This window comes from Boleophthalmus pectinirostris, unplaced genomic scaffold (genome assembly GCF_026225935.1).
Source record: "Boleophthalmus pectinirostris isolate CB_2022bp ecotype Guang Dong unplaced genomic scaffold, ASM2622593v1 HiC_scaffold_21, whole genome shotgun sequence".
NCBI classification, from domain to species: Eukaryota; Metazoa; Chordata; class Actinopteri; order Gobiiformes; family Gobiidae; genus Boleophthalmus; species Boleophthalmus pectinirostris.
This window is the reverse complement of record NW_026571175.1, coordinates 34,324,993-34,352,613: the sequence shown is the minus strand read 5'-3', so window position 1 is coordinate 34,352,613 and position 27,621 is coordinate 34,324,993. Positions and strand designations below refer to the sequence as shown.

At 40.1% G+C, this 27,621-nt stretch overlaps 1 protein-coding gene across 2 annotated transcripts in view; it reads left to right on the top strand.

The window, feature by feature from the left end:
- The window catches only part of vars2 (valyl-tRNA synthetase 2, mitochondrial), a 63,395-nt gene that overhangs the window by 9,253 nt on the left and 26,521 nt on the right, over nucleotides 1-27,621 (top strand). For both annotated transcript variants that reach the window (XM_055157445.1, XM_055157446.1), the window contains exons 10-25: nucleotides 394-502; nucleotides 1,098-1,186; nucleotides 1,326-1,416; nucleotides 3,352-3,479; nucleotides 4,119-4,222; nucleotides 5,488-5,569; nucleotides 5,650-5,726; nucleotides 6,875-6,962; nucleotides 9,718-9,808; nucleotides 11,502-11,572; nucleotides 12,077-12,202; nucleotides 13,377-13,481; nucleotides 17,145-17,213; nucleotides 17,412-17,490; nucleotides 21,453-21,580; nucleotides 25,566-25,718. In XM_055157445.1, the coding sequence (XP_055013420.1) occupies nucleotides 394-502; nucleotides 1,098-1,186; nucleotides 1,326-1,416; nucleotides 3,352-3,479; nucleotides 4,119-4,222; nucleotides 5,488-5,569; nucleotides 5,650-5,726; nucleotides 6,875-6,962; nucleotides 9,718-9,808; nucleotides 11,502-11,572; nucleotides 12,077-12,202; nucleotides 13,377-13,481; nucleotides 17,145-17,213; nucleotides 17,412-17,490; nucleotides 21,453-21,580; nucleotides 25,566-25,718 (1,590 nt within the window). The remainder of the gene's footprint in view (nucleotides 1-393; nucleotides 503-1,097; nucleotides 1,187-1,325; nucleotides 1,417-3,351; nucleotides 3,480-4,118; nucleotides 4,223-5,487; nucleotides 5,570-5,649; nucleotides 5,727-6,874; nucleotides 6,963-9,717; nucleotides 9,809-11,501; nucleotides 11,573-12,076; nucleotides 12,203-13,376; nucleotides 13,482-17,144; nucleotides 17,214-17,411; nucleotides 17,491-21,452; nucleotides 21,581-25,565; nucleotides 25,719-27,621) is intronic.

The following is a 27,621-nucleotide window of genomic DNA, read 5'->3' as shown; positions in this document are numbered from 1 at the left end:
AATGTAAAAATACAGATTTTGTTTTGTTGTTGCTGTTTATTATTATTATTAAGTATTAAATGTAATGATACTGATTTAAACTTATACAGATTTTGGTCAACAGTGTTAATACAAATACATTTATATTTATTTTTGTTTGTTGAAAGCTGAAGCCTGAATTCAAAAACTTTAGTCAGGATGTTACCAGGAACATGGTAAAATAAACTTTTAATATCTTTTATCCACTCCACATTTTACTTGAGTAAAGTACAGATACCTAAATAGTTTCCTTAAGTACAGTATTTTACTACTTGTACTTCATTACCTTCCATTATTTTTCCATTATGATACTGCTAATATTATTATAGCGTGTTGTTGGTTGAGGTGGGCTTTTAAACTTTTTTTTTTTCCCAGGTGGACTCCAAGGAGCTGTGTGGGAGGACTCTGCTGCGTGTGCCTGGTTATGATCGACCAGTGGAGTTCGGGACGATGGTCACGTTTGCTTATCCCATCGAAGGCCACGGTGAGAGGAGTGAACCGTTTTGTTTGTGTTATAGATTACCGTATTTTCTGCACTATTAGGCGCTCTGGATTATAAGGCGCACTGTCATTAAATGGTCTATTTTCGAACTTTTTTCACAAATAAACCGTACCGGATTTTAAACGAAACACAACAGTTGGAGTGGGTGAGTGGTTTTGTTTGTTTGTTCGTTCACGGTGACTCTGGGCTTTGTTCAGTTGTGGCGTGTAGGGAGGGTGTGTCTGGGACCAACTGGATTGTCGGCGTGTTCGCAGTGACTCAGTTGTTCAGTCGTGTCTAGAAGCGGCACATTGCGCTCGCTTTTTCGGTTCGTTCCTCCGTTCCGTTCCTCGTCGGCGTGGAGTGATGAGTGTGTCTGTGGGTGTGTTTCGCCGTGCGGTCGCTGTCTGCTCCGTGTGTGTTTGCGTGTTCCTCGAGTGGTGCGGCTTTGTAGTTTACTGAAGTCGTGCTGGGACACCTGAGTGGATTAGTGTATAGGGCGCAGTCATTTTTTGATGGGGTTAGAGGCTTAAGAGCGCGTCTAATAGCCCGGAAAATACGGTAGTTTCAGTGATTTAATGTAATATTTGTCTTGTAGATGGAGAAGTGTCGGTGTCCACGACTCGCCCTGAGACGATGTTGGGAGACGTGGCCGTAGCGGTTCATCCTGATGATCCCAGATACCAGGTGAGTCACAGGTGGCTATAAGAATATTGGATTCTCATTTATCATTGGCTCTTTTCATGTAGAAAGATCCAAATCAGATGGTACAATTTTGTCTAAATAAAAAAACTGAATTAAAAAGTTCTGTTCTTTCTCTCTTCAGGCTGTTCATGGGAAACAGTGCAGACACCCGTTCACTGGAGCTCTCCTGCCAATCATCACCGACTCCACAGTGGACATGCAGCTGGGGACGGGTAACTCTTCATCAGAATCTGGTGTATGAACAGAGGGACAGGGTCTGGAGTATAGACTGTGTAAAGAAGTTTTAGCTCTGTCCGTTTATATTCAGTTTAAGGTCTGGAGTTATAAGAAACAGTGTGATTGGTCCAAAAGGGATCCACACGTCAAACTCCGCCCCTGCAGCCAGATGTTTGTATCTGAAACACCTGTCTGTAATCTTCCCCTCCTCCCTCCTCTTCTCTTCTCTTTTCTTTTCTCTCCTTCCTCCTCTCTCGTCTTTCATCTCTCTCCTTCCTTCCTCCTCTCTCTCTCTCTCTCCTCTCTCCTCTCTCTCTCTCTCTCTCTCTCTCTCTCTCTCCTCCTCTCCTCTCCTCTTTCATCCCTCTCCTTCCTTCCTTCCTCCTCTCTCTCTCTCTCTCTCTCTCTCTCTCTCTCTCTCTCTCTCTCCCTCCTCTCTCCTCTTTCATCTCTCACCTTCATTCCTCCTCTCTCTTCCTCTACTCTCCTCTCTCTTCTTTCTCCCTCTCCTCTCTCTCTCTACTCTTCCTCCTCTCTCCTCTCTCCTCTTTCATCTCTCTCCTTCCACATCTCTCTCTCTACTCTCCCTCCTCTCTCCTCTTTCTCTCCTCTCCTCTCTCCTCTCTCTACTCTTCCTCCTCTCCTTTCTCCTCCCTACTCTCTCCTCTCTCTTCTCTCTCTCCTCTTTTCTCTCTCTCCCTCCTCTCTCTCTCTCTCATCTCTCTCCTCTCCTCTCTCTCTCTACTCTCTCTCTACTCTCTCCTCTCTCCTCTTTCATCTCTCTCCTTCCACATCTCTCTCTCTCTACTCTTCCTCCTCTCCTTTCATCTCCCTACTCTCTCTCTACTCTCTTCTCCCTCTCTTCTCTTTTCTCTCCTCCCCCTCTCTCTTCTCTTTCATCCCGCTCTCTCCATCCTCCTCTCTCTCTCTACTCTCCCTCCTCTCTCCTCTTTCATCTCTCTCCTTCCACATCTCTCTCTCTCTACTCTCCCTCCTCTCCTTTCTCCTCCCTACTCTCTCTCTCTCTTCTCTTCTCCCTCTCTCCTCTCTTCTATTTCTCTTTCTCCTCTCTTCTCTTCTCTCCACTCCTCCTTCCTCCTCTTTCTCTCTACTCTCCCTCCTCTCTCCTCTTTCATCTCTCTCCTTCCACTTCTCTCTCTCTACTCTTCCTCCTCTCTCCTCTCTCCTCTTTCATCTCTTCTCCTTCTCACTCTCTCTCTCTCTCCTCTCTCTCTCCTCTCCTCTTTCATCTCTCTCCTTCCACATCTCTCTCTCTACTCTTCCTCCTCTCTCCTCTTTCATCTCTCTCCTCATCTCTCTCTCTCTCTACTCTTCCTCCTCTCCTTTCTTCTCCCTACTCTCTCTCTACTCTCTTCTCCCTCTCTTCTCTTTTCTCTCCTCCCTCCTCTCTCCTCTTTCATCTCTCTCCTCTCTCTCTCCTCTACTCTCCTCCTCTCTCTACTCTCATCCCGCTCCTTCCTTCCTCCTCTCTCTCTCTACTCTCCCTCCTCTCCTTTCTCCTCCCTACTCTCTCTCTACTCTCTTCTCCCTCTCTTCTCTTTTCTCTCCTTCCTCCTCTCTGTCTCTCTCTACTCTCACTCCTCTCCTCACTCTTCTCTCCCCTCTACCTCCTCTCGTTCTCCTTCCTCCTCTTGAAATTGCAGTTGTCACTTGAGGTAGGGCATCTTTAAAAAACGACTAGGGACAGTAGAAAATGCTTTTAAAACACCACATACACAGCTCAGCGTTTGTTTCTTTTTAATGCTTTAAAAGTCATCAGACTAAACTGTGATTTTGTCATTTTGGTTTCATGACAAATGGACACAGCGAAAGACCTAATTCACCTTTAACACTGTCTTACTGTGTCGTCTGAGGCCTGTGAATATTCTGTTCTGCCTTTATTTATAGTTTCACTTTTCTTTGGTCTCCAGGTGCTGTGAAAGTGACCCCAGCTCATGACCACTCAGACTTCCTCCTCTCCCAGAGACACTCCCTGCCTCGCGTCACTGTGATCGGGGAGGACGGCACCATGACGCCCCCCTGTGGAGACTGGCTGCAGGTGCAAGGAATACTGAGTTAACAGAAACAAAATGAATAACTAAATAATAAAAATACCAACCTGGATTCAAGTTTTTTACCACTTTAGATGTCTGTGCTTGTGGATCCTCATCACAAACAGACCTGGAGTTGTGTTTTGTTTCATTCACACATGTTTAACACACAAATCCTGCAAATTAAGGCTGACTCTGCTCCACCTCGTGATGTCATGCAGTAATACAAGAAGTGCTCTGCCGTTTTTCTAAACTCCATACACCTTCACTAGAATCATTTGGATGATTTCACTCCTGGAGTTACCTATATCTATTGAACTTAAGGTAAAAGGAGCTGTTAACGGACTGAAAACTGAGCTGAAAACTACCGCTTCATGACATCACAAGGTGGAACAGAGCATTTTGAGCTTGAGATGTAGACAGACTAATAATAAACTGTTACTCAAAAATGTGTTAATGGAAAAAGAAACACAACTCCAGGTCTGTTTTTGAGGAGGTAACAATATTATAACATGTCTTTAATATTTTCTGATCTGGTCAAATAATTTATAATTTATATGTACAAGTTTTAATAAATAGACAAGGCAATATTATTATTATTATGGTATGTGACTGAATAAATGTCCAAATATAATCTGTGTTTTCAGGGCGTGAAGAGGTTTGAGGCTCGGCTGCAGGTGGTGGACGCTCTGGTGGAGAAGAAACTGTTCAGAGGGAAACAGGAGCACAGCATGGCTCTGCCCATCTGCAGGTACTAGACCAACACGGCCTCTATGGATTTATATCCCTGACTTTGTCCTTTTTAATGGTCTATGTTTCCTGAATCGAAACAGACCAAGTACGAACAAGAAAGATGAGCAAAGACAAAACTAAATCCGCTTTAAAGAACACACATAACTCATTCTTGTGGCTATAATTCCAATTTAAATGTGCTTTTGGTCTCCTTGGGATACATTTCTTCACATTTTCTGAGTTAAAATAATGTCTTTATAAACTTCACCTCGGTTTCCAATGCAGCATTTAGTTAAACAGATCACTTGTGAACAGCCATGCGTTTGTTGTGAACACGATTTGATCACAGAACATGTCCGGTGAATTTTTGTGGGCTCAAAAAACTGCATAAGAGTTTTTATCCATGCTGTAACAAAACTGTCCATATGTGAACTGAGCATTTTTGAGTGCTCCGAGGATTAATGAAATAAAATACAACAAAATACAGAAATGTTTTTGATAAGGGGATAAAAAAAAAAGTCTAATTTGCATAATAAGTTTAAACCCAATCTGGTCTAATATTGAAAATGGAGCCAATATTTGACAAAATTTTTTGGTCTAAACCGTTCTAGTGTCTGTTTGTCTTTGTGAACAGACTAATGAGTAAAAATACAAATAAAAGAGCAATTAAATAAAAATATATTGATTTTATAATACATTTTATATTACAGATTTTGTTATTATTTTAGTAAAAGTGAAAATTTACTTTGTGGATTTTACTATAACATAACCATAACTGATAATACATTTACTATGATTTACTATGGCTTTCAAAATCTTAATATCGACCACTGCCACAAATAAACAGACGTACTGGAGATTGGTATTGGCTCTAAAAATCTATATTGGACCACCCCCATGAGTAGCATTTAAAATTGTAAAAATATGAGTGATGGGGGAAGATCTCGTGCCACAAGAGACGTGTGATTTTTTTATTTTTTCCTCATGTTTTTACGTTTAAATTGGATAACAAAATGAGTCACTGCTGAGTTACACATTTTGAAAAGCTGTAATCTCAAAGAGCTCTGCTACAATGAAAGCAAAATATTAAAAAAGGTAAATTAAAAATCAAACATGGTGAAAAAGCCAAAATTGGGAACTGGATTTACACAATTATTTTAGTGTAATGAATGTCAAAATCTCGTCTTGTCTCGTTCTCGTAGATCCAATCTCATGTCTCATCTCTCGTCCCACCCCTAAGAAATACCGAAAAGCTGATTTGACTTTTTTTTTTTTTTTCTCCAGTCGATCAGGAGACGTGATTGAGCCTCTCCTGAAGAAGCAGTGGTTTGTGCAATGTAAAGAGATGGCGGCTAAAGCAATTCAGGTAAAAGATCCTCTCAGATAATCAAGTCTTTAAAAACATATAAAAACAAACTGATATCAGATTTGTTGTTTGTTTTTCAGGCTGTAGAAGCTGGAGAACTGGAGATCATCCCTCACTTTTACACTAAAACGTGGAAGAACTGGCTCTCCAACATCAGGTGAGCGGTTGTCTTATTATTTAATTTTTAATTTTAATTTTTGTGTAGGGTCCGTCAAATGCTTTTCTCCATGGAGATGTTATTCCTTTTGTCCGGAATGTTTCACAGTATGACATTAAACCTTTCTATCTTCATGGAGACCAAACCAGACCAAGTTACAGGTCAGGTCTGTGGAGAGGAGACTCTGCTCACAGTCAGAACATCAGCTTTTTTTGGTATTTTTGAGCTTTAAAACCACCTGTAATTGAATAAATGTAAGGTAGAGCCGTTTAATGTCACACTGTGAAACATTCCAGGCAGAATGTTTTTGTTTTTTTTGGTATTTTTATGCTAATTAACAAAACGTTTTGTTTAAATCAATGGCTGAACATGTGATAGGTCAAAAGTATGGAAAATTGGATACTAATGGATACTAACACTGATATCGAAACTAGATACTCATTTCAGCAAGTCACATTTTATTTATATAATGTATGTATAATGTACTTTTTTATAATGTACTTTTAATATTAGTTATGGGAAATCCACTATTTATTTATTAATCCTTTCCATCGTATGATTTATTTGAATTTGACCAAGTTGAATCTCCATTAAATCACAGCTAAAAGGAACTTTGTTATTGCACTTTGATTTACTTTATGTGCAAATTGTGCTATGCAAATACTGTAAACTTACCTTGCCTTAGTGTTTATGCCTTTTGCCGTCAGTAGAGGGAGCTGCAACACTATTCTTACTGCTTAGAAATTTGTAAATGTTTAAGAGCTGAAATGATTCAAATGATTCTTGTGAAGGCGTGTGGAGTTTAAAAACACAGTGGAGCACTTTCTGTATTATGTATAGAGTGTTTTATGTTTGAGAGAAGAATTAAAGCTTAGATATGCAGGTTTTGTGTGTTAAACATGTGTGAATGAAACAAAACACAACTCCAGGTCTGCTTTTGATGAGGTAACTTCATTATAACAGATCAGAAAACAGTGTGACAAGGGCCCTTTAAAAACCAGTATAAGCTAAACTAATGCATAATATGTCACAAAAACCAGCCTCTCTTTTGTGGACAATCGTGACGGGTCCCTTCAGTGTCGGATGATGGATGAATGAAGCCTTGTATTAAATGTACAGCTCTAACAGTGCGTCTCTGTGCTCCGCAGTGATTGGTGCATCTCCAGACAGCTGTGGTGGGGACATCAGATCCCGGCGTACAGAGTGGAGCTGCCCAACGCCTCCGACACGAACGAGGTCTGTGGACGGGTTTGGGAAAGTTCTGTAACAAGTTTAAAAAGTGAAATAAGTATGAAAACTGAGTAGCCAACGAAAGCTCGTCGTCTTTGAACCACAGACTGTTTATATTAGGGTGACCAAATGAAGGAGTGCGTACCGTATTTTCCGCACTATAGGGCGCACTTAAAAGCCTTTAATTTCATCAAAAAACGACTGCGTGCCTTATAATCCAGAGCGCCTTATATATGAATTTATTGGGGCTTCTTGGTACGACTTTAGTAAACTACAAAGCCGCATCACTTGCGGCGTTACGGCTCTTGTAGTCAGGAGCATCAGGAGTAATACATACTGTGATTTCTTTTAATATCAAAATGCACCTGTCAAGAGACACGCTCACAACGCCCACTTTAAACTCAAGGCTGTTATAAAGTGAAAATGTGAGCTGCATGGGAGCAGTGGATGAGAGAAGGAGAACACACATTCACCAAGACAGGGAGACAGCGCCGAGCGACTTACGCCACGATCTGCCAACAGATCGTGGACGCCCGGGCTCAGGATCAGTATCAACTGTGGATCGAGCTTTCACCAAGACCAGAATCATCACTGAACTGCCAGGGAACAGTAACCACACTGACTCGGATCATGACAAGAGGGATGTGGACGTGCTGGACGCCGTAATCGCCCAACAGTTTGAACAATTATGACTTATTGTGAATACACTAACAAGACAAGCGTCTCAGATAGGATTTTTTTTACAAGTTACAATTGAACAAAGTTGAGAGTTATTGTGAACGCGTTAAATAAAGTTTGACTGACTTATCTAACTGTTGTGTTTTGTTTAATGCGCCTTATAGTCCGGTGCAGTTTATATGTGAAAAAAGTTTGAAAATAGACCATTCAATGACTTATAATCCAGAGCGCCCTATAGTGCGGAAAATATGGTAATTAAGGAAAATTGTTCTGTACTCGGCCCATGTGAGTCAGTATAGTCACATTTTCTTTGTGTTTTGGTCATTTTTAAGCAGCTTTTCTGTATTTTACCGAAACAAATCGCAACCAGTGCCTCTGTTTACTGTTGGCAGGGATCAAACTGGTCAAAAATAGGGACACCTGGGACATTTCTTGTATAAAACTGGGACAAATCGCTGGTTTTGGATAAATCCGCTGGGACAGGGGACACGGGGCTCAAAACTGGGACTGTCCTGGGAACATAGGGACGTCTGGTCACCCTAGTTTATATAAATGGACAAAGCTAACCTGCCGCCGTGTTCCAAATACAGTATGTTCCTTCACATTATCCAAAGAATACTATTTCTTGTCAAGTATTTCATCAGCTTTATAATTATCTAAGTAAACTTAAAGGTTTTTTTCTGTCACATGCTTATTTCTATGGATATGTCATTGCTCTGCCTGGAATGTTCTACAGTATGACATTAAACAGCTCTACCTTACATTTATTCAACTACAGATGATTTTACTGCCCAAAAATACCTAGAAATTAGAACCCCGCTTAAAACTTTTATTTCGAAATGCAGTCTTAGTGACAAATGTTGGAGGTATTGTGGATTTGTGGGCGACCAGACTCACATATTTTGGAACTGCCCCAATATAAAACGTTTCTGGATTGATGTTAAAGATGTTCTACAAAATATATTGGCTGTGGACCTGTTGATGGACCCAAAGATCTTTTTGCTTGATACATTTCCTGACTGTCTCTCTCATGATCAGTGCTTTCTGCTGCATCTTCTTCTGATGACTGCAAGGAAAATGATCACTATCTACTGGCTGAAACCTGAAACACTAACCGTTGATCAGTGGATATCAAAAATCAGACAAGTTTATACAATGGAACTGTTAACGGCTCAACTACAGCTCAAGGTGCCGACTTTTGAAAAGAAGTGGAGCCCAATTATTGACTTTTTCAAATAAGACACGTATGCCCTAACATGCCTTATTTTTCATTTTTATTTTTTTTATTTTTATTCGTTTTTGCAATTTTTTTCTCTTTTTCTTCTTCTAGAGGGGGGAAAAAGTAAATATATAAATAGTTTGAAGGCCCAGTCTCAGGACACTGTTGATGTGAATTGATTTGTGGCAATAAAAGTTAAAAGAAAAAAAAATTAAAATTAATAGAAAAACTGGCAATCTGACTGTGAGCGGGGTCACCTCTCCACAGATCTGACTGGTGAAACTGTGAAACATCTCCATGGAAAAAAGTACTGGACGGACCCTCCACCAGAAAAGTTACAGAGTGCACCTTGCAGAGTACAGATGTCAGATATGGCCACATAAAAAAATGCAAGTTACTTACTTTGGCTCTGCGTTCCAATTATGAAGTGAATTATGAAATGAACATGGCTCCATCGACTCCCATCAACTTACACTGAAATATTGTCATCCCTCTCTCTGTAACTGCTGCTGTGAGCCTCGTCATTTTGGTCTTAAAATGTTCGTGTGTTCCCTGGTGTTTTTATTTCACAATTTTGTCAGGTTTTCGTATTAATTACATTGTACTTTGCTATGACATATTGGAAAGATAAATTCCCATGATCATGCTATATATTACAACAGAAATCTGCAGTATATAATCCCCCGTCTGTATAAAATAATATTAGCCTCTAGAGTGCTGTAAGGTCCTATATAACTGCCACCCTCGATGAGCTTCGTTTGACTGGAGTTGAACACTATGGGTGACGTGACACTCCCTCAGTCCATTTCTTTATACAGTCTGTGCTTTTTACCTTTTCTCCTTGTATTGTGTTGTGTTTTACAGCAGTGGGTTTGGGGTCGGAGTGAAGACGAGGCCCGTCACAGAGCCTCAGTCAAGTACGGAGTCACACCTGAAAGTATCTCACTGACACAAGGTGAGCGCTGTGGGCCTGTATCTCTGTGTGAGAGTTTGAATTATGAGGTTTTTTTTAGCTGAAACTGTGAACACCACCCTCTCAGTTCTTTCTACCACTCTCACCATGCTCCACTACAGGGAATAAACTGTGTGAGATTGTGTCAGACCTTTGCTGAAAGTGCCAGGTTAAACCAACTTCTACTAAAACACATCTGAAATCGTTATACATAAGATTTATATAACAACATTCTCACTCGTTTTCCCAATTTGGACATTTTTTAGGGCACACTAGCGAATTCCAGAACTGTTACCTAGAAAAACTCCTCTAACACACCCAGAAATTATTATTTACAAATATGAGTTACAAATATAAAAAAACACCTTTATTTTGTTGAAATCATGTTTAAACTATCAGGAAAAAAAGTTTCTAGTGTGTGCATTGTGCTGAACATTTGGATGGGATTCTATCAGTGTTGTTGTTTTTTACTCTCTAATTGCTGTCATTTTTTATTATTATTATTATTTTTATTTTTTTTGTTGCAAATTTATCATTTATATTTACAATAGCACACACTTTAACTTTGATTCTGAGTGAACAATGTGGGTTGGACTAAAACTGGTGTCTCTCTGTTGCCATCAAAATACTTTCTGAAATGCATAGGTTATGAATTTCAGTTTACATCTTTTTCTCATTTTCTGCATTTAATAATTCAGAGCATGTGGCTTAAAACCAAACTTTCTGTAGGTGACATGTCACTTGCATGACTCCATGGAAATAGAAAATTAAAACCATACTCCAGAACATTCTGTAAGGACGCTTGTACTAAAAACATTCTTATATTTTAGGCTTTAACCAAAATAAACGTTTAAAAATGAATTTAATTAATTAAACCAGTCACTTCCAGTTAAAGCAGACCTGGGCATTATCCAGCTCCTCGGCCACACACGGTCCTTTGGTCGACTCTGACTGGCCCATTTAAGCTCATTTGGAATTACAAAATAAACATATTTTATAATTTTACCTCATGCATGGACTAAAGCTGCATTGCTTTTAGTTTAGAGGTGTTTTTTAAATGACGTATTTGTTCGGCGGTTTCATTTTTTCATTGCTTAGTCACAACATAAACTCTTACCAGTCTGAGCAGCTTGTCAAAACAATAATATTTACTGCTTTTTATAAAGAAATACAATATTATGCAGAATTCAGTTAAGCATTTTGGCCCGGCCCTTCACAATATTTTCTGTTTCTCATGTGGCCCCATGAAAAAAATAATTGCCCACCCCTGAGTTAAACAGTGGACTAGGTCACAATATTTACTATATCAACTTATAATTCAGTATATGACAGCTGGAACTGTATATTTTGGGGCTCTACTTATTGGGTATACATTTTCTTTGTGATAGTTGGCAGATTTTTTCAATTTTTATATAATAAGGTAAGTTTTGAGCTGTACAGGGTAGAATAAATGACTTCTATGGCTATTTATTATTAGTTCATTCTGTTATTTATTTCTTGCAGCTCATGTGATTTTATGATACTGTCTTTTTAAAACTGGTTTACTGGGATTTTCCTGCTTTATGTCAGTGGAATGAAATGTTTTCTGTATTATCATTTATCACAATATTTCTCTGTAGCGATATACTGTGTAGAGTTTGAACATTTGTTATTGTGACAGGCCAATGTTTGACTTGATTTCGTTTGTTGTGTTTAGATCCTGATGTTTTGGACACTTGGTTTTCCTCTGGGCTCTTCCCCTTCGCGATGCTGGGCTGGCCTCAACAGGTACGGTCCTATATTTCATCCATGCATGTTTGAGTAATGTAGCGATCTCTCCTGATAATTGTACTTATTTTCCACTGTAGATTGACATAAGATTGTTATTATTATTAGTAATGTGTTAAATAAAGTTTTTTTAGTAATTAGAGATGGGACAAAATTGCCACAAGACCGTGCACACATGAGGAAAATGATCTCGTGAGATTTTTTTCCACATAGTTTTACATTTGCGTTGGATTAAAAAGCTTAATTTTGCAGAATACCTCCGCTTGGGAAGCTGTAATAACGAAAAGCAGTGCTACAATGACTCCAAAACTGCAAAATTAAACACATAAAAACATTTTGGAGCCAGAATCGTGAACTGAATGGCACAATTTATGTTTTAAAAATGGGAAAATCTCGTCTTTTCTCGTTCTCGTTTTCGTGAGTCGAATCTCGTGACATGTCTCGTCACGTCGCATCACTATTAGTAACACGTATTGTTATAAAAAGTTGTACGTTTCTCCCCAGACTAAAGACCTGGAGCAGTTCTATCCAAACTCGCTGCTGGAGACGGGCAGTGATCTGATCTTCTTCTGGGTGGCACGCATGGTGATGTTGGGCACTGAGCTCACCGGGCAGCTGCCGTTCAAACAGGTAAAATACCACACACAACAATACAACTTCATTAAAACCAGACCTGTGTTTTTTTTCATTCACATTCATTCATACATACATGCTCCAAAGCTCAAAATGCTCAAAATGCTTTATTTCCTTGAGTGTGTGTGTGTGTGTGCGTGTGTGTTTGTGTGTCTGTCTGTGTCTTTTTTGTATTTGTGTGTTTATGTGTTTGAGTGTCTGTGTTTTTTGTGTATTTGTGTGTTTGCGTATGTGTGTGTGTTTGTGTATGTCTGTGTGTGTCTTTTGTGTATTTGTATGTTTTTGTGTGTATGTATGTGTGTATGTCTGTGTCTTTTGTGTGTTTATGTGTTTGTTTGTGTGTGTGTGTGTGTGTGTCTGTGTGTATTTTTGTTTGTGTATTTGTATATGTGTGTATGTGTTTGTGTGTTTGTATTTGTGTGTGTCTTTCATATATTTGTGTGTTTATATGCGTGTATATGTGTGTGTCTTTTGTGTATTTGTGTGTGCATGCCTGTGTCTTTTGTGTATTTGTGTGTATATGTATGTTTCTTTTGTGCATTTGTGTGTATGTGTGTGTTTGTGTGTGTATATATGTGTGTCTTTTGTGTATGTGTATGTGTGTGTCTTTTGTGTATTTGTGTGTGTCTTTAGTGTATTTGTGTGTATATCTGTGTGTCTTTTGTGTATTTGTACATGTATGTGTGTGTCTTTTGTGTATTTGTGTGTATGTGTGTGTATTGTGTGTATTTGTGTGTATTTGTGTGTATATCTGTGTGTCTTTTGTGTATTTGTGTGTATATCTGTGTGTCTTTTGTGTATTTGTACATGTATGTGTGTGTATTTGTGTGTATTTGTGTGTATATGTGTGTGTATGTGTGTGTCTTTTGTGTATTTGTGTGTATATCTGTGTGTCTTTTGTGTATTTGTGTGTATATCTGTGTGTCTTTTGTGTATTTTGTGTATTTGTGTTTGTGTGTATTTTGTGTCTGTATTTGTGTGTTGTGTGTATGTGTGTGTCTTTTGTGTATTTTGTATATCTGTGTTTTGTGTATTTGTGTGTATATCTGTGTGTCTTTTGTGTATTTGTGTGTATATCTGTGTGTCTTTTGTGTATTTGTGTGTATATCTGTGTGTCTTTTGTGTATTTGTATATTCATGTACGTGTGTATATTTTCGTGTCTGGTCCCAGGTCCTGCTCCACTCGCTGGTCCGGGACAAACACGGGCGGAAAATGAGTAAATCTCTGGGAAACGTTATTGACCCGCTGGACGTCATCCACGGCTCGTCTCTGGAGGTGAGGAAAACAAACGCACCCCAGCTGAAACAACACGACTCCGGCCCGACTTTTCACCGGGCACCGCGACACCGACAACAACACAACCACGAAACACGCGGAGGAGACAGAAAATGTTGTTAATAAGAGGTTTTAGTGAGAAGAAACATCATAATTTAACAATTTTTTATGATTTAAGACACTAAATAAACAATAAAATCCAATAAAATAAACAATTAAAGAGAGTATTTTACTTCTATAGGGGATTAACTGCTTAAAATCCTACCCACTTTATTCACTTTGAAGCCGTTTTCTGTAAAGTGCCAGTGGAAGTTCTCTTAAAGAAGGAGTTCTCAAACTGTGAGTGAGGGTCCAAGTGCAGTTTTCTTGGTTTATTTTATGGTTAAATTAACATTAATCTGATAAAATGGAGATAGATTTATAAAAACATTAATATAAATGTGCCAAAATAACTGTAAAATAGAAATAAATGTAGAGAATGACAAAGATGGTCTTGATTTGGTCTCAGTGGGCCGTGGTCCTGGTCTTGGTCTCTTGGTAGTTGTATTTTTCAAATGAATCGCTACCATTTACCTTCAGCTCAGTAGAGATTAGTAGGCAAATCCAGGCCTGAAGTGATCCAAAATGATTCTAGTGAAGGTGTATGGAGTTTAAAAGCACAGTGGGGCGCTTTCTGTATTACCACGTGACATCACAACGTGGAACAGAGTGTTTTCTGTTTGAGAGAAGAACAAAATACGCAGGGTTTGTGTGTTAAACATGTGTGAATGGAGCAAAACACAACTCCAGGTCTGTTTGTGACGACTAAACAACATTAACTAGTGTAAGTACCCTTTAAGCTGAAGCAGTGATTCGTAAAGATGTTTTCTCACTTACTTAAATGTGGAAATGTGGCTGGTTTATTATCTTTGTGTCCTTGAGCAACACATTTTACCATTAAGGCTGGTACTGACTGGCAGAATTATGGCACCCATGTCTGTGCCAAGCTGTGGGGGCAGAGGCAGCTTTTACCACAGAGTTTAGGGTGTGACGTGTGAATGATTCAGGCAATTAAAATGTCTTTAAGTGTCCGGTAAGCGCTATAGTGGACTCATGATTTAATTTAATGAGTGGTTATAGAGGGAGTGCTCGTAAAAGTAGCTGTACTAATAGTGAAAGCCGAGGTGGAAGGGTACAGACTGCAAAATACACATGTCAACAATTTGTATAAAGCTACTGAAATTAAAGTGCCCAGTATTATGCTATTTTTTGATCTAGGGTATGTTTTAATGTTTTTTCCTCGTCACAAACAGACCTGGAGTTGTGTTTTGTTTCATTCACACATGTTTACCACACAAACTCTGCATATTTAGGCTGAGTTCTTCTCTTAAAGGGCCCATCTCATGTAAAATCAACTTTTCAGAGCTTTCTACCTTCTAAGAGTGATGTGTGGGCCTTAATATGTCGTCGAAGTGGTTTTTAGATTGATTCGGCGTTTTTTTAAACAAATTGCAGCGTATTTCTTCCACCTTCCAACATGACAACGAACTAAAGCTGCTACAACGATGACGCGGCGGATACACCTATGACGCGTTTGACGTAGCAGAACGCACTTCGCACCCGCCTCCTTCCCCCGCTCCATCACCTCCACCCCACATCGACTGACAATTCCCACATAAACACCTAAACAAAAGCGACAGCATAAGCTCATTGTTCTACACTGCAGTGAACAGGATATAATAAGTTTATCTACTAGTGTTTATTAATACTTTACCAATCAGTAATGTTCAGCTGATGTGGACGCGGTGCTTGAGCTTCGTGCTCCTCAAAGTCCTCGTCCGATTCCGGGTCCAACACATGCGGCTGAACGCGCTGTATCTCCATGATGAATAAAAGTTTATTCCTGTCACTATCAGGGCGCACGTCTGTCTCCCCCTCCCTCCCCTGAGATGGCGGAGGAAGGGCGGCTCACTCAGAGTGTACGTCACGTTTGGAGGGCGGAGCCTGTGTTTTCTCAGGACGGGCGGGGGGAGGAGCAATAGTCGGACTTTCATAGTTCCTGGTCTGTGACTGACTCCAAGAAATCAGTAAGATTTCAGAACTATTGTGTAATGGATGTTCCAAAACCCAAATTATGCTTGTTTATGTGCAGAAGATACAATGTGAAAAGAATTATTTTACATGCGATAGGCCCTTTAAACTCCACACACCTTCACTAGAATCATTTGGATAATTTCAGCCCTGGAATTGCCAATCTACTGAACAAAAGGTAAAAGGAGCCGGTAAATTGAAAACTACCACTTGATGACATCACAAGGTGGAACAGAGCATTTTGAGATTTGCAGCTGTAGACTGACTAATAATAAAGTGTTACACAAACATGTGTGCATGAAACAAAACACAACCCCAGATCTGTTTTTGAGGAGAAAACAACATTATAACATGACTTAAAGCTCACAGTCAGGTTTGAGAACTTTTAAAGAAATCATAAGATTATTTTATTTATTTTAAACTCTATAGACATGACCTAACTATGTCACCAGATATGATTAATTACACAAACATTGGACATGATGGACAATTTATTTATGTTATAATTTGTGTGTTTTGGTCCTCAAGACTATTATCCAGTCAGAAAGCAGAATGAGCCTCGCATGACTCATTTGTGTTGCCAGTTTCAAAGCTGGAATCCATTTGGTTAAAACTTAAAATGCGTCTCTCTGATCTGAATGGTCACTACCTAAACCCCAGCATCTGCAGTCGATCCAGAATCAGTGCTAGTGCAGCCTGTGCAGCTTAGACAGGGAATTCTGGAGGTTCTGAGCTTCACATGAGACCTGAGCATAAACTGAGGATGAGAAACACTTGAATGTGTCTTTGTCTGCAGGTGAAGGATCTGGTAACACAGGTTCAGTTCTGATTGTGGAACCTTTTTAAGTCTACGTTTATATGATGACGGTCTGAACAGAAGACGCAAAAGTGGCGTCACGTCTTCACTTCAGACGAGTGTTTTCAGGAGTAAATCTGCGTGCATACGGTGACGCAGAAGTGTGTGGAATTCGATTGTGTATGCATGCCAGGTGACATGTTTGTTTCTGTGTACTGTATGTATGTGAGGTAAACGCGTACGCGACCTGAGCGCATCTGACCAGAGTTTTGCTTCTTGGGCAGTGTAGACGGAAACACTACGGCGGAGCCTGTTCAACTTTTCCACTCTGGAGGGTGGTTTCAGATTTTTGCATTTTTAAGCCCCAAAAACACCGTCACCGTCTAAATGAAAGGCACTTCTGATCAAATATTTTGTCAGTTTTATTCTCAAGCATTCTCGTGTACATGGGTCCTAAACGTGTGAGAGCTCTGGTTATTGTACATTTAAAATACGTCAGTGAAACCAATTTAAGTCCAAGAAGTGACTCTGCATGTTTACTTTAAAATTAATAAGAGATATAGTGTTTATGTATTATTTAAAAAGACTAGAATATGCAGTTACAATGGGAGTTGGAAAAGAGATTTCTGCAGCAGCTGTTTGTAATCTTAGACTGAACAAATCCAAACATGAATATACCATTATTGTATTACTCACACTGTTCCCACAGTGAATCCTCATGGGTCTGTGTTCACTCTGCTGTGCAGTCTGCTGTACAACTGTAAAACTGTATGACTGTGTCTCTGTGTCTCTCTCAGAGCCTGCAGCAGAAGGTCAGGGCCGGAAACCTGGATCCCCGGGAGCAGCTGGTTGCCATGGAAGCACAGGTCAGCCCTCCTGCCTCGCAAACGCACACGTACACACACAGACACACACACACAACCACAGACACGTACACACACAGACAGACACACACAACCACAGACACGTATACACACAGACACACACACAAGCATACACACACATACAGTTCAGTGCTCTCCCCTCTCTCTCTCTCTCTCTCTAAACCTCCCTCTGTTCCTCAGACCAAAGACTTCCCAAAGGGGATTCCTCCGTGTGGGACAGACGCTCTGCGCTGGGCCCTCTGCTCCCACAGGACCCAGGGTAAGGCTCATGTCACTGTGCACGCATGATCTGTGGTAGATTACACTTCTAGGAGTTAAGATATGTGCTTTTGACAGCAGTTCACCTGTCAAAACGGTGGGTGATATTGACAAAAATGTGTGTCTAAATGTTTCCAACATTGTCTAAATGTCAGTCCAACAGAAATGTGCTTAAACTTACCATAAACACGACCCATCTGTGTCTCCAGATATGATATGTTCAAATTAAATATCACTTTTACAGATAAAAACTATAATGCTGACTTATTTTTAGTTATAAAACACAATTATCCAATCAGAAAACCAGAAAGAGTTGGTTTAAAGTTGGTATAAAATGCTTCTCTCTTATCTAAATGGTCACCACCTAAACTCCAGCGCCTGCAGCCTGTCATGAATCGTGTTCAGCCTTTGCAGCTCCGTTCTAAGCTTTCACATGAAGCTGCTCAGGTTCAGCTGTGATTTTAGGACTTTTTTTTAAACATTAAGAGCTCATGTTACACACACAGTTCTTTTAAGTATCACGCAAATGTGAAATTACAAAAATGACCCTTAGTGCAGTGATATGACTTTATGTTCTCATTTGGGACACATGTGTTTGTTATTGTTTGCTTTTTGGAGCCCATTAGTCTTTGTATATCTTCAAAACTACATCCCCAATATCACTTTTTTTTTGTGCTCTTCTCTTGCTCTGCTCTTCTCAGCTTTGTGACACTGACAGTCGCCTTTTGTGTGCGCTCTAATCTATGGACACCTGTGTACATTTAACATTCTCCAGGCTCAGCCACAGCAGCGTTCTTTCTTTACGCCTCTTTAAGTGGAAGTGCCCAGACGTATCACCTTTCCCTGGGAACAAATGCTCCGAGCTCCGATAGAAACGCCCAATGCTAATCTGTACCTAAAGTTCAGTGAATACAGAACGTACCTGCTCTGGAAAGACACCAACTCGGCCTGTCACAATAATGATACTATGATAAGAGTTGAGCTTTAGATGGTTGAATAAATAACTTTTATGATTTATTATGTAAACAAAATGACTGAACAGGACTAGTTCAGTTTAAACAGCTTTGCAGTGGTCCAAAGTTAGTTTCCAAGTTTATAAACACTTTTCACAACTTTGAGAGACCACGAACAGAGCTTGCATCTTCGTAAGGCTAAAAACCACTAGCATGCTAACTGCGCATTTCCTGCATCTTAGAAAATACATTATAATCAGATGCAGACAGTACACAGCAAACCTATTTTGACATCAAGAGCTGATTATACCGTATTTTCCGCACTATTAGGTGCTCTGGATTATAAGACGCACTGTCATTAAATGGTCTATCTTCGAACTTTTTTCACAAATAAACCGCACCGGACTTTAAAGGAAACACAACAGTTGGATGGGTGAGTGGTTTTGTTTGTTTGTGTCGTTCACGGTGACTCTGGGCTTTGTTCAGTTGTGGCGTGTAGGGAGGGTGCTGTCTGGGACCAACGGATTGTCGGCGTGTTCGCAGTGACTCAGTTGTTCAGTCGTGTCTAGAAGTAGCACATTGCACTCGCTTTTTTGGTTCGTTCCTCCATTCCGTTCCTCGTCGGTGTGGAGTGATGAGTGTGTCTGTGGGTGTGTTTCGCTGTGCGATCGCTGCCTGCTCCGTGTGTGTTTGTGTGTTCTGTTGTGCTGGGACACCTGAGTGGATTCGTGTATAAGGCGCTCTGGATTGTGTGGCGCGCGGTCATTTTTTGATGGGGTTAGAGGCTTAAGAGTGCGTCTAATAGCCCGGAAAATATGGCACAATGTACACGACCAGTCAGAAGTTTGGACACTTATTCATTTATTTATTTCTTCTTTATTTCTGTTTATTTACACTGTAGATTCTCAGTGAAACACTATGAAACTATGAAAAGATTATGTCAAAATAACTCAGAACTTGTTGAGTGTTAGGTTTTATATTTTTAAAACTAGCCCTTTGCTTTGAACCATGCTTTGCACTTTTGGTGTTTCTTGACTCTGACAAGGCAGAGCTGTGAAGTGAAAACCATTTCATGTATATTCACCATGAAGCTCAGTGAAGAAAGGCCAAAGGCTCACAGCGCTGTCAACGAAGCAAAGGGTGGCTACTCTGAGCATTTGAATGAAAAATATAAACAATATTTTGTTAATATTTTGTTGAGTTTAACTTGCATATCTTGCATCACATATTTGAGGTCTTCTGTGTGTAAATAAAATGTAGAAACTCAACTTTTCTGGTAGAGGCTCCATCAGACACTTTTCTCTGTGGCAGACGTGTCAAACTCAAATTTGACCTGCGATATAATTATATTTGGCCTGCGAGATCATATCAAATATGTATAGAGCTGCCCGCTGGCTACAGAAAGACTATGGAGACATTATTTATTTTAAACTGTGTTATTATTTTATATTGTGCTTGTTCTGGATTCAGTGTTTAAGCAAATTTATTATTAAACATTTATTTGAATAAGAAAAGGTTTAACATTACATATCTCAAACAAAGAAAAAACATGCAGATATTGTTGAAATTTTTTTGTAAATATTTAGTTTGGCCCACAACTTTGTCAGTTTATAATTTTGGCCTCTGTGAATTTGAGTTTGACACACCTGCTCTATGGAGATGTTATCGCTTTGTCAGGAAAGTTTCACAGTATGGCATTAAACCTTTCCATCTTCATGGAGACCAAACCAGACCAAGTTACAGGTCACATCTGTGGCGAGGCGATGCCGCTCACAGTCAGAATGTTTTTCTACGTATTTTGAGCTATAAAACCACCTGTAATTCAATAAATGTAAGGTAGAGCTTTTTAAAGTCATACTGTGGAACATTCCAGGCAGAGCAATGACATATAGCAAGAATGTAGACATAGAGACGAGCAGGTAGGAAACCCCACACCAGAAAACCTTTTAAGTTCGAGGTTTTCCTGTCATTCCTGGCTGGATCTTACATATTTTGTTGGGAAATCACTCAGGTGGAAACTCTTTTGACGCTTATTTCCAAATTATCTATTACAAACAGTTTAAATTATCCTGCTCAAGTGGATTGTAACATACATTATCCTGTAAAGTTCCTGTTGGCTTATTTTCAGGTTATTTATTTTCACATATTGAAGACAGATCACATTCATTCTTTATTGTTTATTGACCATGGCTACATCCTTCTGGCAGACGACTGTCCCAAGGAAACATCAGGAAAAAATGTTGCACAGTACAAAAAACGTAGACAAATAAAGTACCTTGTTTCTTTCAGCTTCTTATAAGCAGCAGTGCATCAAACCTACAAACAAAAAGTTATATAGTAGGGGTGTAATGATATCCAAGTCTCACAATACGATATCGTCACTGTATGAAGTTCATAGTACGATATTTATTTTGATATTGTGGGAAAGCTCACGATATGGTGGGGAGACTCACGATTAGAGATGTAGCAATATCAAAATCTCTCGGTACGATATTTTCACGATATTTTGTAGAGGTTAAACAACTAAAACTGTGAATATGCAACTTTTTCCTCTTAAAACGCCTTGACAAGATTTAATCCAAAGAACTAAGACTTAAAAGTGTTAGAACTGTTATTTCTTCTTGTAGTCTGCACTGAAATGGAGTAAAGGATCATGGTCTATGTAGTTCCCTCTGTCTTTTTTTGCACCATAACTCTTAATTTAAGCAAAGAGACTTGTAATTCATTATATTGTGATGGTCCACGATATTATTGTGAGAACTTTGACGATATGATATCACGATATTTCCGTTACTGTTACACCTCTATTACACAGTGCATGTTTAAAGAAAAAACATAAAAAAGGGTGTGTCCAAACTCTTGACTGTAGTGCCTCTGTACTTGGACTTTTTTATTCAAATACATGAGAGACCATCTTCAGAGTCCAGTTGTTGATTTAAAAACACATCTGTACATGACAGTAATTCCTCCTCCTCCTCCTCCTTTGCTCTGTGCTGTTGTGTGTTTCCAGGGGAGGACATAAACCTGTCCATGGCCCAGGTCGTGAGCTCCAGACACTTCTGTAATAAAATGTGGCAGACGGTGAGGTTCGCTCTGGGGGTTCTGGCCAACGGCACCGCAGTGGAAACTCTGGAAAAGGTAAAGCAAATAAAACAAAGTCTGTTCTCTCATCTACGGCGGGTTTAATGGCCAAATGGAGTGAAAATTACTTTTTTTAATAAAAACATTTTAGGACCATTTTGGGAAACTGTAATAATGAATAATAATGGATTAGTTTTATGTCGCACGTTCCCAGACAACTTTCTAACAACTCTGTGCTTTATGCGTTCACTCATTCATTGTTGGTTAGACTCTATTGTAGCCACAGCTGTCCTGGGGCAGACTGCGGGCGCTCTGGACTTACCTGGGGTCTGTATGGGGCGCTCTGGACTCACCTGGGGTCTGTATGGGGAGCTCTGGACTCACCTGGGGTGCGTGCGGTCTCTCTGGACTCACCTGGGGTCTGTATGGGGCGCGCTGGACTCATCTGGGGTCTGTATGGGGCGCTCTGGACTCACCTGGGGTCTGTATGGGGCGCTCTGGACTCACCTGGGGTCTGTATGGGGCGCTCTGGACTCACCTGGGGTGCGTGCGGGCTCTCTGGACTCACCTGGGGTCTGTATGGGACGCTCTGGACTCACCTGGGGTCTGTGTGGGGCTCTCTGGACTCACCTGGGGTCCGTATGGGGCGCTCTGGACTCACCTGGGGTCTGTGTGGGGCTCTCTGGACTCACCTGGGGTCTGTATGGGACGCTCTGGACTCACCTGGGGTCTGTGTGGGGCTCTCTGGACTCACCTGGGGTCTGTATGGGGCGCTCTGGACTCACCTGGGGTGCGTGCGGGCGCTCTGGACTCACCTGGGGTCTGTATGGGGCGTTCTGGACTCACCTGGGGTGCGTGCGGGCGCTCTGGACTCACCTGGGGTTTGTATGTGGCGCTCTGGACTCACCTGGGGTGCGTGCGGGCGCTCTGGACTCACCTGGGGTCTGTATGGGGCGCTCTGGACTCACCTGGGGTCTGTATGTGGCGCTCTGGACTCACCTGGGGTGCGTGCGGGCGCTCTGGACTCACCTGGGTCTGTATGGGGCGCTCTGGACTCACCTGGGGTCTGTATGGGGCGCTCTGGACTCACCTGGGGTGTGTGATTTAAGCTTTTTGGGTGTCTTGAAAGGCGCTCTATAAACGATCAATGAATTAAGCTCTGTTCACATGGGATTAGTTTTACCTGTGGACATTTGTTGAGTTGTAATAATTGCGGAGGATCCCTGAGATCTTAATCCCAATCCAATTCAATCCAATCCACTTTATTTCTACAGCCCATTTCACAAGCAAACAGTTTCCAAAGTGCTCCAAAAAATACATAATAAGAACAATAATAAAATGATAAAATAAACTACTAAAATAATCATACTAGTCTTAAAATAATAAAACCAGTAAAATAAAATAAGAACAAAATGATAGAATTGCAATATATAAATAAAACCAATAAAAATACATTAAAAATAATTTTAAAAAAAACACACAACTCACGCGGTGTTAAAAGCCAGAGAATAAGTGTATCCCGTATGAATGCGCCATGTCTGTAATTTGTAAATATTCTACCACAAATTACCTAGTATATTTCACCAAACACAGACTTCCAGTGATAACACTAGTCCCGTGTCAATCTGCATCTCAGTGTTTGTTGTTGTAATTGTGTCTTTTTCATCTCTTTCTTTGCTTTCCATGTTCTCTTCTCTTTGAATCTCTGTGTCCGTGTCAGTAAAATAGAGTCATTTACGGACTTTGTTTATCCCGTGTAAATGCGCTGCAAGTAACACAAAGGAGGGGCGGTAATTTGTAAATTACCAGACATCCCCAGGTTGTATTTATCCCGCGCGAATAAGGCTTTAGTCACACATCATAAACGGCAATGTGGGCGAAGTGTTTTGCCTAAGGACCTAACAAACCTTTTTGACATTGTTGACGTACAGTTAGCGCCGTTAGTGTTTCTTGTGTACGGCACAAATACGTTCAAAACAAAAGGAGGGGCTGAGCGCATTGTACTGCAGAGAAACAGCCAATTTTCACTTTTTACTGCATTATATTTTGCCAAAAATATTCAAACAGTAAATCCACAATGCTGAATTCTTAAACTGCCCCCTCGACTATCGAACCAGTTCACTTTCTGTTGAAAAATTGTCCCCTCTCTCTGTAACTGCTGCTGTTGGGCTCCACATTTTGGACTTCAGCTGTTCGTATTAACCAGGTGTACATGATCCTGGTGTTTTTATTTCACTATTTTGTCAGAAAATCGAGCAGTTTAACAATATTCATTTTAACTGCCCTTCATTTGGCCAATAGAATGCTGTGATGACAGCTGAAACCCAGCACTTTGGATTTAAAATGTCCCAAACACAATGTAATAATCCTCAAGTGTGATAGATTAGAACGATTTAACAGACACAATCACAATATGTCAACTTTAAAGGTCCCATATTACGCTATTTTATTGTTCTAATGTTGTTTCTTCATCGCAAACAGACCTGGAATTGTGTTTTGTTACATTCACACATGTTTAATTCACAAACTCTGAATATTTAGGCTGAGTTCTTCTCAAACTGAAAACGCTCTTTTCCACCTTGTGATGTCATGTCGTACTACAGGAAGTGCTTCATACACCTTCACTCGAACTAAACCAGGACTAGACCAGGACTGGGTCTCAACTAGACCTGTAATGATAACAGATTTTGCTGGACAATTAATTGACCAAGAATTGATTGCGATAATGATCATATCGAAATTATAAGACCATTTTCAACAAATATAATGACCATGGAATAAAAATGCAACTAGACCCTTTCAATGATTAGTAAACTTTACTTTCTAAAGAACATTTAACACAAAAATTTCAAGACAAGAAAAATCAATAGCCCTAAATAAGATAGACTGGCTTAGAGCAAGGACTTGTTAACAAAAATGCACTTGAATAAACCATTGTTGAACCAAACATAACCAAAACATTATGGATTATTAAGTCTCTGTAACAAAATTGCCCTTAAAAGTTATTTTAGTCACTGACTTTCATTGGCATATTGTGTCTCGTCTCTCTGTGACTGCTGCTGTGGCCTCGTCATTTTGGTCTTGAAGTGTTCGTATTAACCCGCTCTACATGATCCTGTTTCGCTCTGAGGGAGCCTCTGTCCTGTCTGGTAACGTGTCGGTGTCTTGTGGGATTTCAGCGGATTTTGGGCTTTCCCGGGGGCTAGGCTCGTTGTGTCTATCGGGTATGCGTTTATTGTCGACTGCTGGGGTTTGAGCCCCAGAGACGAGGAAAACAAACAAGCATGCAAATAGAATTTATTGCAGCTGGAAAAGTTATAAAGCTTGTTAAAAGTTATCGTTCGATTAATTGATTATCGTTACAAGACTGGGTCTCAGGTCTGTTCTGGAGCTGCAGTTTCTGTTTCTGAATTTTACTTTTGTAATTAAGACTTTTGCTCAGAAAGAATCATTTGGATCATTTCAGCCCTGGAATTGCTCTTCTCTATTGATCAAAAGGAACTATTAACGTGAAAATTACCACTTCATGACATCACAAGGTGGAACAGAGCATTTTGAGCTACATTTTGAGATGTAGACAGACTAATAATAGAGTTACTCAAACATGTGTGAATGAAACAAAACACAACTCCAGGTCTGTTTTTGAGGAGGTAACAACATTATAACTTGACTTAAAGCTCACAAGAGTCAATTTTAACATCACAAAATCACAAAAAACAAATATACATGGCCCTCTTCCAGAAAAGTTATACAGTGCGCCTTTAACATACAGTTCTGCATTGTTTACAAATTCTCCTAAAAATTTAATTCTACTTTATGTCATATAAAAAGTAAGTATTTTTTAAAGAATGTAGTAAAAATTATAAAAATACACATTGTTTGTTCCTAGATAGTGATAGTTTAGCTTTCTTGTTTAGCCTTTTAAAGCAGAACTCAGGAACACTTTACCTCATTAAAGTCTTTGTAAGTCAATTTTAACCTTATATAAAACCAGTGTTGTGTGTATAATGTGATGTTTCTTCCTCTCCCTGCGGGCGTGTAGCTGGCTCCTCTGGGCCGGATGGAGCGCTGGGTCCTGTCCAGACTCTACTCCACAGTGCGGCAGTGTGAGCAGAGCTTTGAGACGTACGAGCTGCACATTGTGACCTCAGCGCTGCACGCTTTCTGGGTCAACAGCCTGTGTGACGTGTACATGGTGAGTGCTGCTGTCACGAAGCTAAAAATTCAAACTCAATTTCAATACTAAAGAGAAGACTCAAAACTGATTCTGATACAACAGTTGCCACGTTTACATGAGAGCTTTAATTCCAAATAAAAATCATTTAATTCTGAATAAAAATTAATTCCGGATGAAGAAAAAAATTTACAGCGCTTCACTGGGTCTTAAAAGAGTAAAAAAAATAGCCGTACAGGTGCTCTACGAGGGTTAAAACGTGTTGGCGTCCCTTCATGTAATAAAGGACTTTTAATATATTGAGCCGAAGTGCCTCGGGTTTGTACCTTACCCATTTTTCCATTTTCCAGTAAGGGTAATTTTCTGTTCAAAAAAATTAATTCCACTTTAAAAAGCCCATGTAAACACTTAATTCCTAATGAAACGATTATAAGTAAGTGGGTGGTTTATTCCGATTTTAAAGCCGAATTAATTTATTCCTTGATCATGTAAACGTTGATTCTTCTTAAAAATAATTTTGGTTATTCGGTTCATGCTCGTTGGGTCGTCCTTCTGACGTGATCCGGACTGATCCGGCTCCACCAGTCCTGACTTCGGACTTTCCTCCACGTCTCTTTGGATTTGCGAGCGGGATGTGGGAGTGGGCTGAGGTAGAGCAGCCGTTGATTCAGTTCCCTTCTTCCCTTCTCCTCCTCAGCTGACAGACAAACAGTAAACGTACTGTGCACCATTTTCATTGAACATTTTCAAAAAAAAAAAAAAAAATGCACCGGACTTTAAACGAAACACAACAGTTGGATGGGTTAGTGGTTTTGTTTGTTTGTGGCGTTCACGGTGACTTTGTTCAGTTGTGGCGTGTAGGGAGGGTGCTGTCTGGGACCGCTGGATTGTCGGCGTGTTCGCAGTGACTCAGTTGCTCAGTCGTGTCTAGAAGTGGCACATTGCACTCGCTTTTTCAGTTCGTTCCTCCGTTCCGTTCCTCGTCGGCGTGGAGTGATGAGTGTGTCTGTGGGTGTTTTTCGCTGTGCGGTCGCTGTCTGCTCCGTGTGTGTTTGCGGCTTTGTAGTTTACTGAAGTCGTGCTGGGACACCCGAGTGGATTCGTGTATAGGGCGCTCTGGATTGTGGGGTGCGCAGTCATTTTTTGATGGGGTTGGAGACTTATGAGCACACGCCCTATAGCCCGGAAAATACAGTAAATACGTTCGTGTCTCTGTCCAATCAGAACCCTTCCCTACCCCGAGACCCTGAGCCAAATTAAATAAAGACGATTTAACCTGTTTTCCACGTAAACCTCAATTCGGAATTATTATTTCCATGTAAACTCGAAGCAGAATATTTTAATTCCGAACAATTAATTTTGAATTAAAAAACATCATGTAAACGTGGCCAATGGTAGTTAAAAACACCCTTTCTTTAGACAATAGAAAGTGGTTTTCAACATTAAATGGTAGAACTTTCTTTTTTGTTCCCATGTGGTCTTATTTCTTTGTAATCCCTCAGTGGTCCAGGTAGGTTCCATAGTGGTCTGGGTCTAAACCTGGTCTAAACCAGGTCCATTGGCGTATACTAGTCTATGTGCTCTTATACTTGTTCTGATACAGCTCAACTTCATTCTAAAACTATTCAGGAAAGGCTCATTTCTGTCCTGCACTGCAAATTTCTTTGATGTGGCCAAGATTTTAAAACTTATATCTGGTTATTCATCTTGTTTTCAGATTTATTATCTACTTAATAGTTCTGAGATGCTTAATTCTAGCCTAGAGGCACTTTATTTTAAGATAAATTGTCAAGTGAAATTATTTTGCTGCATGGACAGACAATTTCACTACTTTTAAGTCATTTTCTGATAGATTTAAGTGTTTATATCTTTTTTTGCAGTGTGTCAGTGGGACTTTTTAGTATTAATACCTGCTCAAATGAGT